The sequence below is a fragment of the Pantherophis guttatus genome, chromosome 7, assembly GCF_059756535.1.
Source record: "Pantherophis guttatus breed Tessera chromosome 7, ASM5975653v1, whole genome shotgun sequence".
Lineage (NCBI taxonomy): Eukaryota > Metazoa > Chordata > Lepidosauria > Squamata > Colubridae > Pantherophis > Pantherophis guttatus.
This window is the reverse complement of record NC_142069.1, coordinates 32,427,376-32,446,105: the sequence shown is the minus strand read 5'-3', so window position 1 is coordinate 32,446,105 and position 18,730 is coordinate 32,427,376. Positions and strand designations below refer to the sequence as shown.

The window sequence follows — 18,730 nt, the reverse complement described above, 5'->3', positions numbered from 1 at the left end:
ACTAAATGAGATGGCTAAAACTCCCAGTATCAAGAAACTCAAATATTTGGTAGCTGGTACTTAGCAGAGGGTTGAAAAAAAATTATCTGTAATGGCAATGTTTCATATAGAAAGAACCCTATGACATACATTGTTTTAAATATTTTTCAAACGTTTTTCTTCTTACGGTCTTTCGTTTGAACTCTTAAGGAAAACTGAGGAAAAAAGATAATACATGGTAAACTCTAAAAACATACATTTCCTACCAAACAAGTAAAACAACACTAGTAGACTTTTCTCTCTATTTTGTGAATTCAAATTTCTTTAAGAAATGTTTTGCAATTTTGTCTAGAATGCCCTTAAAATCACTTAGATTCCTGTATTATTTCATGAATTTTTCATCCCAGTACTTAGAATAAATTTCATAACATGTGGCTATTCAGTGGCAGGTGAATAAAACCTGAATACCCATACAAAACTCATTGCTGTTCACAAACATTTCCTATTGTCTACTGTAGATCATACCAGTTTATAAAGAAGAATTTTCACATCTACTATACTGCCTTCATTTTCCATTACTTATTTAGATACATAATACTAAGCATATATATTTTTCTGCCACAATGGAATTACCAAGATGAAGAGTTACAAAAGATGGTAGGCCTATTTGTGCTTAAGATCTATACATTTTCTCTTAATTTAGTTTCTCTTAATATTCCTAAATTTGTTTTTGAATTGGGACAATGTCACTTCTAACAAATTCAGAAATTGTTATATAATTTCACATAGTTTTGTAGTTAAATATAAAGTGATTATAAGACTTCCAAGCAACTAAAAAGCAAGTCAAATACTGCAATTTTCCTGCTGTATACGTATTTTTATAGCATGATATTCAAACATAGTATGCTACACTACTGAAGGCTTATATGTGCAGGCCATAAATAATTAATAGTATTTCTGCTACTGAAGATTTTTAGTTACATAAATATATACAATTTGACATATTCCTACAATCTTTGCTAGATTGTATTATGTTCTTCATTCATAAAATCTTCACAAACTATAGCAAGAGAGTTTAATGAATATCCGACACATAGATTATTATAAGCTGCATTTGTATCATAGTATAAGTAAAGTTATTAGAAATCTGGCACCAAATGCAAGTTTTAAGAATTTGCAGCACAGTCTTTAGAAAAGCATGAGATAAGATTGATATTATGATTATTTTGTTCTAATTTATACCAATTTTCTCAGATTTTTACAGTCCACATTCATAGAATTTGAAACAGCATCTTTATTTGCTTACTAATTAGAAACAATAAAACCTGCATTTTAGGAAGGACAAGTTCTAGCCTACCTTGGTTGACCTGGAAAGCTAAACAGGACCTTGTTAGGATCAGGACTGGAAATTACCAAGAAATACCAAGTCTATAAGCTAGCCTGAGAAGCGGAAACAATAGTCTGTATTGCACGATGAAATCTGTGGATATGTTCATGAAATTGCCAGAAGGTGGGCTCAATCTGAGTAAGCTTTTACTTTACTTTTTGAACTATACCAGAAACAGCAATGTTCATCTCTTATATGCTTTTTAAATAACTTTAACTGAGTGTTCATCATTAATAAATAAATCCAAATATGTATTATTTTGACACACTACAATTTAATGTAGATTACAACTCTAATTTCCACAGAGTTGTAATTCCCATATCACCATTCAACCTTTGCTATGTGGTTTACCAACTATTTCTACAACTTTACAGGCATGTGTCAGAATTACATTTCATTATTATGTCTGATGATATTATAATTCTAAATTAAACTTTTATGAAAGTTCACAAATTATTTAGGAAATGTAAAGAAAGATGACAAATAATTCCATTATTATTATTTGCAATTCAGAAATCCAAAAAAACCACCCCTCCTTTGATGGGCTAGCTAGTACAAACTAAATGATTCCCTGAATAAAGAAAATTAGACACTGAGTTCTCATCTCTCTCTATCTCCATGTATAATAAAGAAAATGTGGACTAAAATTATTGCATCTTATATCTTTTTTAATCTGTCCTTTATTAATTTTAATACTTGTTTTTTTTATTAAATTCTACAGTTAAAAGTATGTTTAGAAAAACAAGGACAAACTACACTATGTTTATTACAAAGAGTATACTGTGAAAATGCATCAGCTCATCAGCACAGTAATCTCACCAGAGTATTGTCAGATGTCAGGAAGGAAAAATGCTAACTTAGAAATCTTGGGATACTTGCACAAATCTATCTCATCTCTCCAACCTTTCCCGAGTAGCAGTCCTGAAAACTCTGCTCTGATCACCATGAAGTAGACCTGCATTCCTCAGGATGACTAGTGGAAGGGCACAAAAAATGGCAGACAGCCCACTATCCATATCAACCAGAGGGAACTGCCCCTGAAAAAACTGGAGATTGGTGGCAGTAGGGAAGAATTTCCACAGCATGAGATCCAATAATGGAAAGCTAGCTGTCTCCCCTCCCCACCACCAGCATGCAAAGAAACATTACGAATGGTTATTGCAGGGTTTCCTCTTGCTCCACAACAGGACTAACAGTTATTCAGTTCAGTTTCTCAAAAGTCCACAGACTGACAGGACATAGGGGCAGGGCAATATCAGATCAGTGCGGCCCTCATGAGTGAAAGAAGACCTAATGTCAATGATTATGAATGATAAAAACAGCTGCCAACATTTGATAATATGCAGTGCATCTTAAGGTGCTTGTTTTTTTCCACTGATTGGATATTGAATTGGATATTGATATTGGATCTATTCTGGTCCATTTCTTATGTTTTCTGTTTCAACAGTATTATTACTTAATAATGCTTGGAAGCAATATCAATACCCCTTTTGTAGAATAAAACAGAATGTTTAACTTTTTTATTTAGTGATTTTCGATTAAAACTTGTTCTTTCCTCCTATGAGTTATCTTGCAAAGCTACGGCTTGCTCAGGCTATATTCCGAATCACAAGCACCACAAGTGGTTGAAATGAAATAAACAATGTACTGCAAATTGCCACAACAAGGAAAAAGAGCAGTACAAAGGGAAATGTAGAACTAGAGACCTTAGTCTTTTCATCATGCTCAGCCCTTAGGTAGTTCAAGGAGATACTTGCAGAGAAGCAGAGTCATCAGATGGTTTGTGTAGAATACAGTGTGCCTCACTGTTCACTTTGATGGCAGGTGGTTTCATGTGTAGTTTTTAGTTTCTTTTGTGATTTTAAGAGTCTTTAAAGATGCATCATTCGGAATCGGATAAGTCACTTTAAACAAAGCAAAGCAAGAATATGACTATTTATAAGACAGTACTTTGTTACATTGCACAGTGATGTCACATTTTAAAGTATCTTTTCATTTATTGAAGAAATTTTAAACTAACAATGAAGTGCAGCCAACTGCACCAAGAAAAAGATAATAATAAAAGAGAACAATTCTAACAAAGTTCTCATAACCACATAAAATCAGAACACTTTTCATCTCTATTGAGGAACAATATCAAAGTTTAAAATAATTGTTGATTCATATCTGACACTAACTATTTGTATTTATTTATTTATTTATTTATTTATTATATTTCTATACTGCCTTTCTCCCGTAGGACTCAAGGCGGTGTACAGTCAAGAAAAATATACACAAGGCAGCAAGGCAGCCCTCATCTCCTGATGCTTGGGACTCGGAGCGGTAAATGGTGACTAGTCCGGGGAGCAGCCGGATTTTGCTCTCCATTGCGGATGCCAGATCAGCCCCCTGCAAGCTCTCATCTCTCGAGGAGCGCTCCCTGAAGTGGTGCGGGAAACTTTGGTTGGGCTCCTCGAGAGACGAGAGCTTGCAGGGGGCCGATCTGGCATCCACAATGGAGAGCAAAATCCGACTGCTCCCCGAACCAGATGCTGTTTACCGCTCCGAGTCCCAAGCAGCAGGAAACGAAGGCTGCCTTGCGCCGCAAATATACCAAGGCGGAATCCTGATGCCGCATTTACAGCAGAGAGAAGAAGCTGGATTTTGCTTTCCATTGCAGACACCAGATCGGCCCCCTGCAAGCTCTCGTCTCTCGAGGAGCCCGACCAAAGTTTCCAGCGCCGCTTCAGGGAGTGCTCCTCAAGAGATGAGAGCTTGCAGGGGGCCGATCTGGCGTCCGCAATGGAGAGCAAAATCCAGCTGCTCCCCGGACCAGTCACCATTTACCGCTCTGAGTCCCAAGCAGCAGGAGATGAGGGCTGCCTTGCACCACAAATATACCAAGGCGGAATCCTGATGCCGCACTTTCAGCGGAGAGATGAGGGCTTCCTTGGCCACCGGCTGGCGCAAATATACCAAGGCAAATGCTCATGCCGCACAAATTCAAGTAGTGCTTCGCTCCCATACTTCTTCCAGCCCTCGGTCTCTCAGGGAGATGCTTGACTTCCTCTCAGCCCCAAGACACTGGCTGGCCCATGAGATGAGAGAGAGAGAATGAGAGAGAGAGAGAAAGAGAGAGAATCAGAATGAGACAGAGAGAGAAAGAGACAAAGAATGAAAGAGAGAATGAGAGAGAAAGAGAGAGAATCAGAATGAGACAGAGAAAGAGACAAAGAATGAAAGAGAAAGACAGAATGAAAGAGAATGAGAGAAAGAGACAGAGAGAATCAGAGAGAGAGTGAGAGAGAGAGAATGAGAGACAGAATGAAAGAGAGAATCAGAGAATCAGAGAGAGGGACACAAAATGAAAGAGAATCAGAATGAGAGAATCAGAATGAGATAGAGTGAGTGGGGGAGAGAGAGAGAAAGAGGGGAAGAGAGAAAGAGAGAGAAAGAGTGGGAGAGAGAGAAAGAGGGGGGAGAGAAAAAGAGAGAGTGAGTGGGGGACAGAGAGAGAAAGGGGGTGAGAGAGAAAGAAAGAATTGGGGAGAGAGAGAGAGAGAGAAAGAGGGGGAGAAAGAGAATGAGAGAGAAAGAGTGGGAGAGAGAGAGAAAGAGAATGAGAAGGAGAGGGGGGAGAGAGAGAAAGAGAATGAGAGAGAGTGGGGGGAGAGAGAGAGAGAAAGAGGGGGAGAGAGAAAGAATGAGAAAGAGAAAGGGGGAGAGAAAAAGAGAGAATGAGAGAGAGTGAGTGGGGGAGAGAGAGAAAGGGGGAGAGAGAAAGAGAGAAAAAGTGGGAGAGAGAGAAAGAGAGAGGGGGAGAGAGAGAGAGAGAGAGAAAATGAGAGAAAGAGAGAATGAGAGAGAAAGAGTGGGGGAGAGAGAAAGAGAGAGAAAGAGAGAGAGAGAGAGAGAGAGAGAGAGAGGAGGGAGAATGCCTGAAGGACCCCATCCCGTCATTGGGAGTCCAGGTGCTTCAGCAAGCGGCGCACTGGATTCGTATTAGTGGTCCACGAAATTTAAAATTATGAACTTGGTGGTCCCTGAGGTCCAAAAGGTTGGGGACCCCTGGCCTAAGACCATCAGAAAACACATATTTTCGATGGTTTTAGGAATAACTTTATGGTTGGGGGTCACCAGAACATGAGGAACTGTATTAAAGGGTCGCAGCATTAGGAAGGTTGAGAACCATTGCTCTATAGAAAACAATTCACAAGACTAAATACAGTAAAGGAAAGAGTTTGCTTACAAGGATCCGTATCTGCTCTCATATTTAGAGACAATATTCTTGCATTTTCCCACTTCCTTCCGTAGTTCTGCAACTTCGGTCCTCAAGGCTGTGTTCTCCTTCTCCAGAAAAGCAGCTCGGATTGTGATCTGATTCTCTTTTAGGCGCCGAGCATCCCGAGATCGCTTGGCTGCCACATTATTTTTCTTCCGCCGTGTCCAATATTTTTCATCCTATGTGGAAATAATCAGATTGACAGTTTAGTATTTAGCAAATATTTCATTGATTCTTGATCTATTATCTAGTTTTTCTTATGACCAAATATGACTTGACTTATTTGCAAGCTATTGCGCACAGTTATTGTTATCCATGCTCCAGTAACCTTCAGATTAGGCTACCACAATGAAGTGCAAAGGGCTACATGTGAAGATTACTCAGAAATGTGGTCCAGAATATTATGATGTAACAGATATGAAAAAATGGGAATAGGAACTGACTAAAAATACTACAGTTGATCAGAACTAGTAAGGCAAAATACCACACCAATTTTTAAATTAAAAATTAAAATTTTCTGACTACCTTTTACCTAATGGCAACTTTTGTTCATCTACATGAGAAGCCGTTAATTCTGGTATGGCATCACAGTGCTCTCAAAATCAATTTATAAATCAACTGACATTAATTGATAAAAATCAGATTGTATCTTTATTTGATTTTTATCCCACCTTTATTACTTTATAAGTAACTCAATGCAACGAACATATCCAATGTTACTTCATTCTTTTTTTCTCACAACAACCACCAAGCCACGCCCACAGAACCGGTAGTAACAAATTTTAGATTTCACCCCTGAACAAGATGGATTCTATGAATTTCTAAGCAAGAAATCCACATGATTTTTCTCCATCTTCTCCACAAAAAACATTCACTGAACCCAAAAACTTATTCAAGGAGGTAATATTCAGTGGAGAATCAGTTTGATGTAGTAATTAAAAGTACTGAAACCGGGAGACTGTCCTGTCTTACACATAAGCCCAACTAGGTGACTCTGGATCACTCTGTCTAAGCCCTGGGAAAAAGACAACTAGAAACTTGCAAAAATTGTTGCCAAGGAAACTTCTGGAACTGATTCATGTAGGTCAGGGCTGTCAAACTCAAGACTCACAGGCCGAATCTGGCCTGCGGGGTTCTTAATTCCGGCCCGTGGGGCCAGCCTGGAAATACGAAGGGACTGGCCTACGGTGCCTCTGGCGGCTAAAACAGGCCATGTGCGGGGCCCCTCCCCCCACGCTACGTTTTAACCCTCCATGGCTTCCTGCAGCACTCTGCCAGCTGAAACTGGGCCAAAAAACGGGCCCAAAACAGGCCGAAAAACGGGCTGAAAATGGGCCATGCAGCCTGTTTTTGGCCGGCAGAATGTTGCAGAGGCATCAGTCCCACCCACCCACCCACCCCAAAGCCCACAGAGAACTACAATGCTGATCTGGCCCTCGAAGAAATCCAGTTTGACACCCCTGATGTAGGTGCTAAGAGTCAAAATAGACTAGTGGGTGGGTAGGTAGGTAGGTAAGTAAATAAATAATTAAATTAACTAGGCTGACTGCATTGATTTTAATTCATTTTTATATCAACAAATTTAGCTTAATTAATATAAGCAATTTTTCATTATAATCTTCCCTATATACACTATACAGCTACATCTTGTGCTTCAGGTTGTATGCAAGATTTGTAAACCTTTTATAGTTGGGTCTGGAAAAATAAAAGGAATTGTCATTCCCCCATCTCCCCTCTCTCCCTATTTTCTTGAAGCTGAACTGCACCAGAAAATCCTGGATAGAAAAGCAAAGAATTTTTCAGAAGGATAGATTAAGGGACAACAGGAAGTTCAGCCTGATTAATTGTAGTTTATAATAATTATTTTTCACTGGGGAAGCCTTGGAAAATGTTTTAAATTATCCTCCTGGATTGCAACAATCTGAAATAAATGAAACAAAGTATCCTTGATTAAATCATAGCAATGTTATTAAATTATATTCTGGGGACAAGTAAGAAGATGGTAAACTGCCATTCCTCAAGAAATTCACACTAAATCCACCAGAATTTTAGAACAAATAATCTGTTTATTAAAAAGTCTCAGTTGTGGGAAACTCCAGTAGCATAGTTGAAAATGTTCTTTGCAGCCAACAAACATGATTTCAAGTACTTCTGAAATATGATAACTCATCTAAGCAATAACAGAATAAACCTTACCTTTTGATCATCTGGGACAAAGACTTTCTTGGCTTTTTTAATCATAGGCTGTGGTTTCAATTCCTCGTCAGCAAATTTATGCTTTCTAGGATTAAAAAGCTCTCCTCCAGGCACACTGGACAGCACTAAATCAGCAGGGTCAGGGTTGAAATTCACATCAATCTCAACACAATCTGGATCAACAGGGCTAGGAGTCAATCTTTCATCATCTGGAGAGGACTCTGGAAAAAGGAAAACAAATTTAATAGTGAGCAGCATGAAGAAGATAACTATGATAAAACAGAAGCATTAAAAGGGCCCTTTATTCAAAAAGCATGTTATGTAGTGCAATACCATTTTCACCGAAGAAAGCTCACTCACATAAAGAGGCTGCAACACTGGAAAGTCCTGTATTTAGCCTTGCTTTAAGGAAGACAGTGGTATTAATTTTCAGAATTCTCATTTTCTCTATGTCCACTGAGAACATTGAGGGGAAACAACTTTAAATGGCTCTCCAGATAAATATGTGAAAATCTGATTAATTTACCTGGCACAGAAAAACATTTCAGGAATTAAAACTATGAATTAACATCTGCATGGGACTATTCTCATACATATTCCCAAAGGTTTATCTTGCATCTTAGGAACCTACACAGTTGAAGTACATATTTTTTCTGGATGAAAGTGGGAAGTAATAGTCTTCCAATAGAAGTTCTTCAGGAAAGAGAAAAAATAATAAAGTTGAAACAAAAAAAGACCAAAAAATTATTCACAAATGCACTACTATTCAATAAGAGTTTTATGTCTAGAAAACAAAAGTGATGAGGTGAGAGTACTGTTTAATAAAGGCAAAAAAGTATAATTTTTAAGTCAAAATGAATTCTGGACAACCACAATCTGTTTATCTACTAACTTGCAAAGAAATATTTTGGTACTATATCCTTTGGACATTTGACTGACACATAGAGGAATTCAGATGTATGATAATATGGGAAACATTAGAACATGAGCAAAAACAACCATTTACACTTTATCTGTAAATTCATATGCCTTTTATGCAATTTCTCTTTATATTTTCTAACATTTTTAAAATTAGTTTTTCCAAATAATACCTTTTTGACCTATCATAAGCATTTTTCTAGATTGCTCCAAATATATATTTTTGAATGCATATTTTCAATGCATGCTGCAAAGTAAAACTGTATAATGTGAATTATAACTACTAGCTAGTTTCCATATAACTTCAATAATATAATTCCCACTGAAATGTAAACTTCCTTCCTTAATAATGTATCACAAGTAAGAGAGAAGGAAACTGGCAAAATATTTTCCATCCCTTCATTAAATCTGAAACCCAGTGATAAATGCATTTAATATAGCAGCATATAAGGCAATATATATTAATACTAATCAAACAAGACAGATTTTACAATAGTTCTTCATTCTACACTTATTTGAATTAAAACATATTTCCAGCAAAAAGCAGTATACATAGTGCTACCACCTTCATCTCTTTACATAATATTAATAGAATCAATAATGTGAACCAGTGAAATTAGTTGTTTCTTCCCTGTAACTTGCTGTGAAATTATTTGTTGTTAGATTGTGTATTACTGAACTACCCATTTCTAAATTCAGGTTTAATTTTGCATGACAAGCAAATTGCTTATTCTAATCATTTAATTACTTTTCTGATTTTTGCATTGCAATTAAACTAATAACCAGTGGTGAAATCCAATTTTTTTTACTACCGGTTCTGTGGGCGTGGCTTGGTGGGCGTGGTGTGGCTTGGTGGGCGTGGCAGGGGAAGGATACTGCAAAATCCCCATTCCCTCTCCACTCCTGGGGGAAGGATATTGCAAAATCTCCATTCCCACTCCACTCTGGAGCCAGCCAGAGGTGGTATTTGCCGGTTCTCCGAACTACTCAAAATTTCCGTTACCGATTCTCCGAACTCAAAATTTCTGCTACCGGTTCTCCAGAACCTGCTAGATTTCACCCCTGCTAATAACCCAATTAGGCAACATAGGCAACCTTTTTTCTGAGCAGCATCCTTTTGAACCCCTTAACACACCTGAATTTTTGGTCGTTTCTGATAGATTGAAAACCACTGTGGAAGATGATCCAGGTGGAGTGGTAGCAACAGTAACAGGTTCTTTTCCTTCCAGTTCAGCCACAGGCAGGAGGGGATTCTGATTAAGATTTAGATGAGCAGGACTGGAAGGGATTCCATTTTCCAACAGGAATTCATCAAGATCCATATATTCCAGATGAAAAGACTCCCCATCATAAGGAATAGTTTTATCCCAAATGGGAGGCATGAGGGAGGCAGAGACTGCCATTGTACTTGCAGCTGCTGCTTCATCTTCCTCAAGTTTTTCCTTCTTCTCTTTATCTAGAAGTAAACAGAATGATGATATTAGTCTTATGCAGAACTATATTTAACCATTTGTGGTTTTTTTTATATGATGATCCAAGAACTGGAACCATTTGCTGTATCAATACTAAGATGGTAACACCTAGCTGCTCATGGCTGATCCCCCAAAAGCTAATAGACTCTGTACTGCTGCCAAAACAATCTACATGGAGGTTAGCCAATTTGAACTTGCTAAAGAAATCTGATCAGTCACTTTGAGTGTATGAACCAACAAAAAATAAAGTTGAAGAGGTTTTCAATATATTAAATGGCTCATTTAATATACAGCCCTTTCACCCGCAAATAATATAATAATGCACGGAATATGTGATGAAATGTTCATTTGTAAGTACTAATTTTAAGACGTAAAAATACAAAGATGCATAAAAGATGTAAACCAATACCATAGGTCAGTTTTCTGTTTCCTGAAAATTATCCCTTTGTGTTCAACTAATTGTATTCTTAGTTAAGTAGATATAGAACTGGCTCAATAAAAACAATTGCATATCTTAATTAAACATAATTTTTCTGCATTAGCAGCACCAGAATTTAGTTCTTAATATTATAGCAATGTAAAATGCAAAATAAATTATAGATGATAAGAAATTAATTCAAAAGAATATGAATTTCAAAAATGTAATCTTGTTTCAAACACATATACCAAAACAGAAATGACCAATAAGATAAAACATTATAAAAGTCTTAAATCCAGTTATTTTGCATTCTTCTATCAATATGTAAAATATAGAATAGAATAGAATAGAATAGAATAGAATAGAATAGAATAGAATAGAATAGAATAGAATAGAATAGAATAGAATAGAATTCTTTATTGGCCAAGTGTGATTGGATACACAAGGAATTTATCTTTAGTGCATATGCTTTCAGTTACATGGCTACTATATTTTCAATATCAAGTCCACAATGCTGCTGTTTCTTTAGAAGAGGGGGAAGACAGAGGATATCAGAGCTACTTTCATATAAATGAATATTTAAAACAAAGATTTGATTATTCAGGCTGAGGAACAAAGTGTTGACAATTTACCACTAACGTTTGCTGGTGAGTTTAGCTATTACTTACTACTTTCTTCTCTTGTGCCAAAAAGACTAATTCAAAGCATTTAAAAAGAAAATGCATGATAGCATGCAAAAGTCAGCAAAGCATTCCTCTGACAGATAAGGGAAAGAGGTATATGACACACTTTCAGAATCGAACAGAAAGGAATCCCCTCCCAGACTAAACGTGTGTATGTGCGTGTTTCGCGCCTATATTTTGCAATAGATAAGTGCCACAGACCGATTCGGAACTTTAAATGTGCTTCCAGCACCCCTTCGGGGCCGATCGTCCTATTCGCGGTTATCACAAGGAAGCCCCGCTCCGTTATGTGGAGATTATTTTCAAGAAAACAATTCACGGACTCGCCGCCTTACGCGCCCAGAGCTTCAAAAACAGCTCCGGATATACGCCAATAAGCGACGGGGGCTGCAGGTGCTGGGCGAATGAAGCGCTCCGCGGCAACCACCAGGAGCAACCCCAGCGCCCGCCAGGCCACACGGCAAAATGGATGCGACGTGCCAGTCCGAACTGAGGCACTAGCCGCCGCCGCCGCAATTCCCTCTCCACCCGTCCTCCCTCCCGCCCATCGCGCATTTCCTTCTGCGGAGGCCGAGCCTACCCCGAGACGCTCCCGCCACCCTCACCCAAGCGTGCGTCCCGCGGAGGATTTTCCATCAGTTTCTTCAGCACCAAAGGGAAAGCGCCCGTCGGGCCCCGTTCTTGCTGCACGGCTCCCGCGGTCCCCGCTGCCGCTGCTACCTCCTGAGGCGCGGCACGGCTGGACATGCTATTGATTCGTAGGGGGCCGACCGGCGGAGCTCGAGCCCCCCCCACGGAGGCCCAGAGGGAAGGAGGAGGCGAGAAGCGACGCCAGCGGATCGGACGCCGCGGAAAAGAAAAGAAAAAAAATTAAATCTATCGTTGCCCTCTCGAAGCTAGCCAAAGCGCATGCGCCACTTCCCTCGGCGCGCCTCCGACGGCCCCGAAGACACTTATTATTCATGACCGCCTTTAAGTTGCTCGTGCGGTGATTGGCTCGGCTTACCGAAAGACGGATCTGGCTTGGTCCCGCAGCCACTCCGCGACAAGCTTGAACGGAGGCCCGGCACGTGCCGCGGAGCGAGGAGCGTTTCGCGAGAATGTGGCCACCGCCCCTTTTCCCCTCTGCTGGCGTCAGTAGCCCCACCGAGACTCCCAGCGTTTAGAACGCGGCGAGCGCCTCCAGCGCTAAACCTCAAATGACCCCAGAGGAGAAACAGCGGCAAGGCGGAGCTTTTGAGCTGAAGGAACTCTGGGGCGGGGCCAAGTGGGAAAAGGAGCAGATATGCAGACCTCAGCGGCCGAGGGCCTCCGCTCCAAAAGCAAAGGGAGGCGCGGAAAAGACCGGGGTGAAGGAGAGAGGAAGGCGGCGGTTGAGCAGGCTACTCTAACCTGTGCCCCGCCGGTTGGGTTTTACTATATTGCCTCATGTGGGGTAGTCAAAAGCCGTGACCGGCTGGCAATTACAGGAGCCCACTCAAAAATTCCCCAGGAGCGCAGCAGTTGGGGAAGCGTCACGCTCGCAACTGTATATATTCATTCGGTCTTTGGACCAAACACGTTCTCAGCCGACGCACAACTGAAGTCATTCAGAAAACATCACTTGGAGAAAACCATTATATCCTGTCCCAAAGGCTCGTTGAAAGTAAACATCTGTTTGCAAAATGGAGAAGTTGATCTGCGAACATTACAGTAGATGGAATCCTTGCGCTTGTATTCCTACCAGCTTAGGCTAACTGGAAAAAACTCCCCAGGGTGGTTTGTGTTGTGTGTGATACCAATTGTACACAGCCATGTTGTTAATGACGCACACATCCTCTATGTTTTAGCAGAATTGTCTTCCTAAACTTGTACATGGTGCCTTTTTTTTTCTCTTTCCAATCCTTTTGAAGCTTGTTTATCTATATTGGTCTCAGCAGATGGCAGTGTGTGACCAGCCTTGTCAAAACTCAGAGGCTGAGCAGGGTCAGTGGGGTTAATGTTTGGATGGGTTTCTGGGGACCCCAGGGCTGTAGAACATCCCAGAAGAAAGCAGTTGCAATCCTCTACTGTATTGCTGCCAAAACCCATTCTCAGCTCTAATAGATGTATCAATAAAGACAACACCAACTGAATTTGGCTTACAGGAGCCCATGCCGTGTGTTTCCCTTTCTATGTCTGAGCCAGCCTTATTATTAGGCAGGATGAGGTGAGGAAATTCACTATTCAGGACAGGGCAGTCGGTGGTGTGACCATAGGCCCAGTGAAGATGCTATCCCTTTGATGACATCAAAAGAATGCTCTGTTGGCCAACTGATTTAGCAAATGGGCTGGGAGGGAAAACACAGTCTTGTCCTTCAAACGGCAAAATGTCTTCGGCAGCTGTACATCCTTGGGGCTGAACCTTAAAAAAACCAGTTAAAATAGTGACATGCAAAAGAAAAGGGTCTACATATGCAGTCACACCAATTACCCTTTCATTGATTGTTCTGGTCCTCCTTATTGCCCATTTTGAATAAAATTTCCTTGGGAGCGGAAAGAGATCGATTTTCCTAGATTGATAAATGTTGCAGAAATATTAACATTTGATTCTTCAAAAATGCTCTTTTAAATAAATATTAAACATTACAGGTCACAGCAAGTAACTGAGCTAATCAGGATCAAAACTGGCTAGTCCTTGGAGAGCAAGTCACCAGGAAAGTCTCATATGATAAACTAGACTGGAACTTGAAAAAAAACATCCCAAAAGAAGATAATTACAAACTGTTTCCACGTCATTGCCAAAAAAACTATGTGTAAACACTAGAAATTAAATTCAGTTTAAGGGAATTTTTAACATTAAATGTTACAAGTGAGCATTATATTCCATTACTTTAGCACATGGGTTATTTTGATTGGCACATACCATTCTCCTCTTACCCTACTTTAATATTTCAACAGGGATTAGTAAAGCTTTTAAAGAAACTGAGAGGTAAAGACTAGTTTTCCAGGATACACTAGTCAAGTCAGAACAAAATAGTCTATACTAATTCCTTTTGATCATTAAGCCAACACCAGCTGTTTATATTTTTGAAAAATTCAACTGGATATTGCATGTTTAGTCCCACTGAAAACTTTTTCTTGTCAGATAATAATAGTAACACCACCTCCAGCAATAATAATTTATTAAACTTATCTAGAGCCTATGTAAACAAAATGGAACTATTTCTGAGCAAGAAATTTGGAGCTCAGAATAATATAATTAATCGTAATAAAATTTCTACATTCTTAATATATCCTCAGCACAAAAATGACATGATAATCTAGATATGTGCCTTGTTGAGATTTTGGCTGCTCTGTTATTACTATACAGATGACACCCAATTTTAATCACATTCAAATAAATCTGACTGATTTAAGATTGATCTCTAGAGCCAGAGAGAATTGCATAAAATATATAAACTGAAGATTGGTATGGAAGAGATGAGTTTTTTAATGGATGCATCTTCTTGCCTGGAAAAAGATGTTCAGCCTGTATTTTTATGAATAGAAATTTTCTCCAGTATTGCCCTGATCTACTGGATTAAAATGTCCACCCGCTCCCCAAGATATCTAGTTGGCCTCAGTCTCTACTTGAGTCATCTTTTGGAACGCTGTCAAAACCTAGCTGTTCTGACAAGTCTTTGGAGATCAATATCTGTTCTTTGCCTGCCATCTGTTTGGCAATACTGTATGCTATCTTAAATTTACATTGTTTTAATGAATGTTAGATTTCGGCTCTACAGTTTTATTGCTGAAGACAGGTTTTAAGATATTTTCGTGGTAATATACATACAAATAAAGGAAGACAGATGATAGATAGATGATAGATAGACAGACAGACAGACAGACAGACAGACAGACAGACATAGCATCAATAACAACCTGAATTTGAGCCAAAGGATTCTTAATGTATCTAGGAAATCTTATATGATGGTCTTATATGATATGATTTATGTTAACTGTCTCTGGTCCAGGGTCAGAGTCAGTATTAGGAAGTAGGGTGTTTCTTTCCTTTATTTTTAAATGAAAAAATACCCATCAATCAATGCATATATTTCAGTTTAACATCAAATTATAGGATCACATTGGGGAGAGGAGGTATGATAGCCCTCTTCAATTATCTGAAGAGGTAAAACCTGGAGGAGGAGGATCTGTACTCTATTGATTCAGAGTACAAAGTGGAGGACATGCAATACTGGCCTTAAATTACAGGTTCCAATTGAACGTTAGGACAAGTTCTAATGTAAACAGAGTCAGTGGTTGAGTTAGTTAACTAGGATAGTGGTAGCTTCCTTATAATTGGATGTATTGAAATAGAGGGGAATAGATTGGAGAATGCCTTAATATATTTCTGCACTTATCAGGGATAGATTTAGTAACAAATAACCTTTGCCAACTCTGATTTTAAGGACTGTTCATTTAAAACAATTGCATTAATTGTGCTTGGAAGTTAATAATTAAATATGATTCTTTCAATTTAGCTCTGATCACATAAACCTGTCAAAATGTTAAGGTATTCCTTAGATATCATTTCATGAGTTCCAGTCTTTGAGAACAAGGCAGGGAATGCCCAGAAACAAGATTTTCTACTTTGGCACTCAGTTGTAGAATATTGCATAGAGTGAGCCTGACACAGAATGTTTGTTTTCCTTTTTTTCAGCATCATATTGATTTACTGAAAGCAAGAATTGAGTCCCAAATTAATCCCAGGCAAATTAAAAGCTAAATTCCAAACTCTAAATAAAAGTGTAAAAAGCTCATTCATTTAATCATCAGTTTCTCAGTTTTATTTCTTATTTTTCATGTCTCACCATAAATTTTTCCTTCCCCTTTGTATCCATCTCCTTTTAATCCCTCCTGCTTCTACCTCAGATTTCAGATTTCTCTTCTCTTCATATCTGTCTGTCAGTCTCAATTTTCTTTCATCTCCTACAGCTTTCCAGACATCTCTTTTTACTTTGCCAATCGCTGTCTCTTCTCTTCCATACAGAACTTTGTGATATAACAACATAGTTCATTTTTTTATGCAAGCAATTGATATACATACACACAGGTAGTTTGCAAGAGAAAATGGGTCTTTTGGTGTGGGTATTTGCAACAGATTGATATAAAACATTTGGTGTCTCTTGAATCCAAGAAAAAGATAATCACTGTTCTCCCCTGTGATCTGAATATTTGAACAAATTCCCAATAAAAATATTTGGAATTCATCCAAGATGTAACAAATAATAAAAAATGGCTTATAAGCACATGAACCTTATATGATGCAGACTTTCCCAAAGCAAAGTAAAAGAAAGAGGTAATCTCACTGACTGTAAGAAACAAGCAGAAACCTGTTATGCATGGTAGTTCATAAAGGTGTAACAGTAATAACAGGAAAATGAAAACACTTCATAGAATTTACCCAACATGTCAATCTAATAACATTGACAATCTTAGGGACAAGACTTTTGTGGATATTCTTGCCTGGGCAATTTATCTACATACCAAGCACTCTCTAAAGCTTAACCAGAATAGTTAAATACATATCAAATATAGAAATATTCTATACAGCAGGGACAATAATACACAGTGCCTCACAGTAAGTAGTCAAAAATGTCCAGTGCAGAAGAAGCCTCTTTCTTGCATTCAAATTACTCCCATAGATATTACACATGCCATGTTAGCTTGATTTCTCACCTGCCAGTAAAAGTGGCTCTATTATTAGAAGCTGAGGGATGATTATTTTAGAAAGAGGCCTTGATGTAAAAATATATTTGAATGGGATGGCTAGGATCCCAAAGCATCATATTCAGTACCTCCAGTAATGATGAAAATTATTTCTTTATGAGATAGGATGACCACTCTTAAAGGGTGTTGCCCTGGCCTCATCATCTGAAAATGGAATTTCAAAATAGTCTATATAGATACACCTGAACATTTACAGATCTCGCAATTTCCGTAATCCCTCTCACCAGAAATTCATTTTTATAACACTTTTACATAACGTTTCTCTGGAAAAGAGAACAGAAAAGAGAGTATCTGAACTGCTCTCAAAAGTAGTTAACAAGCATGAGAATTTAAATCGGTCAGCAGCAGCCCACAATCCTGCACTTCGTCGTTTCCCCCCCCCCCACCCTCTTTTCTTACATCTTTTTCGGCTCCTATCCCACTCCACAGGCCTCCTAGACCTTTTTGCTGTTAAACTGCCTATTACGATTCGCGTCACCCGCCGTTTGCCCGATCGTGGGAAATTCACGAATTGTCAGGCGCTCAAACTATCATACAGACACATTGAGATGCAATTCACCCGTTCCTTCTTACAGCCTCGGGAACAGTTAGGCGTGGGGTGGCGGTGACTTGTATTCCTACCTTTCGGAGCGCCCGTCCAAGGTAAATGGTATTCCAGGAGCGATTTCAGGACCTCGGGAAAGTCCACGGGACCGGCCCCGCTATTGTGGTAGCTAGTCATGGCCAATCGCGGGGCCGGCGGGAGGGGAAAGTATTCCCTATCTTTCCAAGGAAAGGGCTTCTGGGTTGCTGAGTGAGCCCCTGAATGCAAAGAACTTTTTTTTTTTCCCTATAACAAAAGTAACTTGAAAGCTTGGGCTATCTTTAACTACATTGCTAAAATCTTGTAATCTGAAAACGAGGGCGGAGTTTGAGAAAGGGAAAGCCAATCAGAGGTGAACCAGCATTCTTTCGCCGAATTTCTCCCCCCACCCTCCCTTTAATCAATCGGCCAGTAATAAAAGAGGATTGGCTGAGCTGCCTGAGCTGGTTTATAAGGCCCGCCTCAGCCAATCAGAATACAGAGAATTGGGACAGTTATCTAACTAAGGAGTGGAAAGAGTTTGGTCGTAAGAAAGGCATTATACAAAGTATGAGCGAACAAGCAACGTTAGCAAATGAAGGTCTGAAAGGATAATAAGCTTAACTGCAATAGATCGATGAATCAAATCTGAGGCCCAGTGCGCTCTTCTAATCATCAGCGCTGGCTAACAAAGAATATTAATGTAGAAGAAATGTATTAATATAAAAGCCCAATTTGTTTGAGGCCCTGAAAAGTTTTAGTAATTACTGATCAGCCAGTGTATTTTTAGTTTATCTCACAACATTAAAAAAAAAGTCAGCTACTTTGTGGGAAGATCATAACTTGAAAGATCAATATTTGGAGTCTAAATTTTGAGAATTCTGAATACGAAAAGTAATATTTTGTTATAATCTGTTGCTGAATAAGTCAGTATCTATTACAGTACCTATTACAGACTGATACAATAAAAGACACAGATATTTGGGAAGATGCTGAACTTGCTCCAGAGAGCATTCTAATCAGATTGAGCTGCCTGCTGTTTAATAACTTTGGTTATTATTGTTGTTATGATATGCTTATAGTTCAATGCACAGTCAACCAGATATTCAGACTGGATTTGGCAT

At 39.0% G+C, this 18,730-nt stretch overlaps 1 protein-coding gene across 2 annotated transcripts; it reads right to left on the bottom strand.

Moving 5' to 3' along the window:
- Positions 1-283: 283 nt before the first annotated feature.
- TEF (TEF transcription factor, PAR bZIP family member) lies at positions 284-18,311 on the bottom strand. Of its 2 annotated transcripts, none has more exons than XM_034403502.3 (5): positions 17,666-18,311; positions 9,877-10,197; positions 7,824-8,044; positions 5,595-5,806; positions 284-3,270 (listed from the first exon to the last, which is right to left on the bottom strand). In XM_034403502.3, the coding sequence occupies exons 1-5, from the start codon at positions 17,763-17,765 to the stop codon at positions 3,249-3,251; spliced, it is 876 nt and encodes a 291-aa protein (XP_034259393.1). In that variant the 5' UTR covers positions 17,766-18,311; the 3' UTR covers positions 284-3,248. The 2 variants fall into 2 exon arrangements, with proteins under 2 accessions (XP_034259393.1, XP_034259391.1); XM_034403500.3 differs by lacking the exon at positions 17,666-18,311 and adding an exon at positions 11,920-12,253.
- Between the last annotated feature and the right edge of the window lie 419 nt (positions 18,312-18,730).

What these genes read in the sequence shown, in the direction of transcription:
- TEF (XM_034403500.3), bottom strand. Translation starts at nt 12,061, where the DNA reads ATGTCCAGCCGTGCCGCGCCTCAGGAGGTAGCAGCGGCAGCGGGGACC. An exon ending in AGAAACGACCAAAAATTCAG is followed by an intron (nt 8,045 to 9,876) that starts GTGTGTTAAGGG and finishes TCCTTTTTCCAG; the next exon opens with AGTCCTCTCCAGATGATGAA. An exon ending in TTGTCCCAGATGATCAAAAG is followed by an intron (nt 5,807 to 7,823) that starts GTAAGGTTTATT and finishes ATTTCCACATAG; the next exon opens with GATGAAAAATATTGGACACG.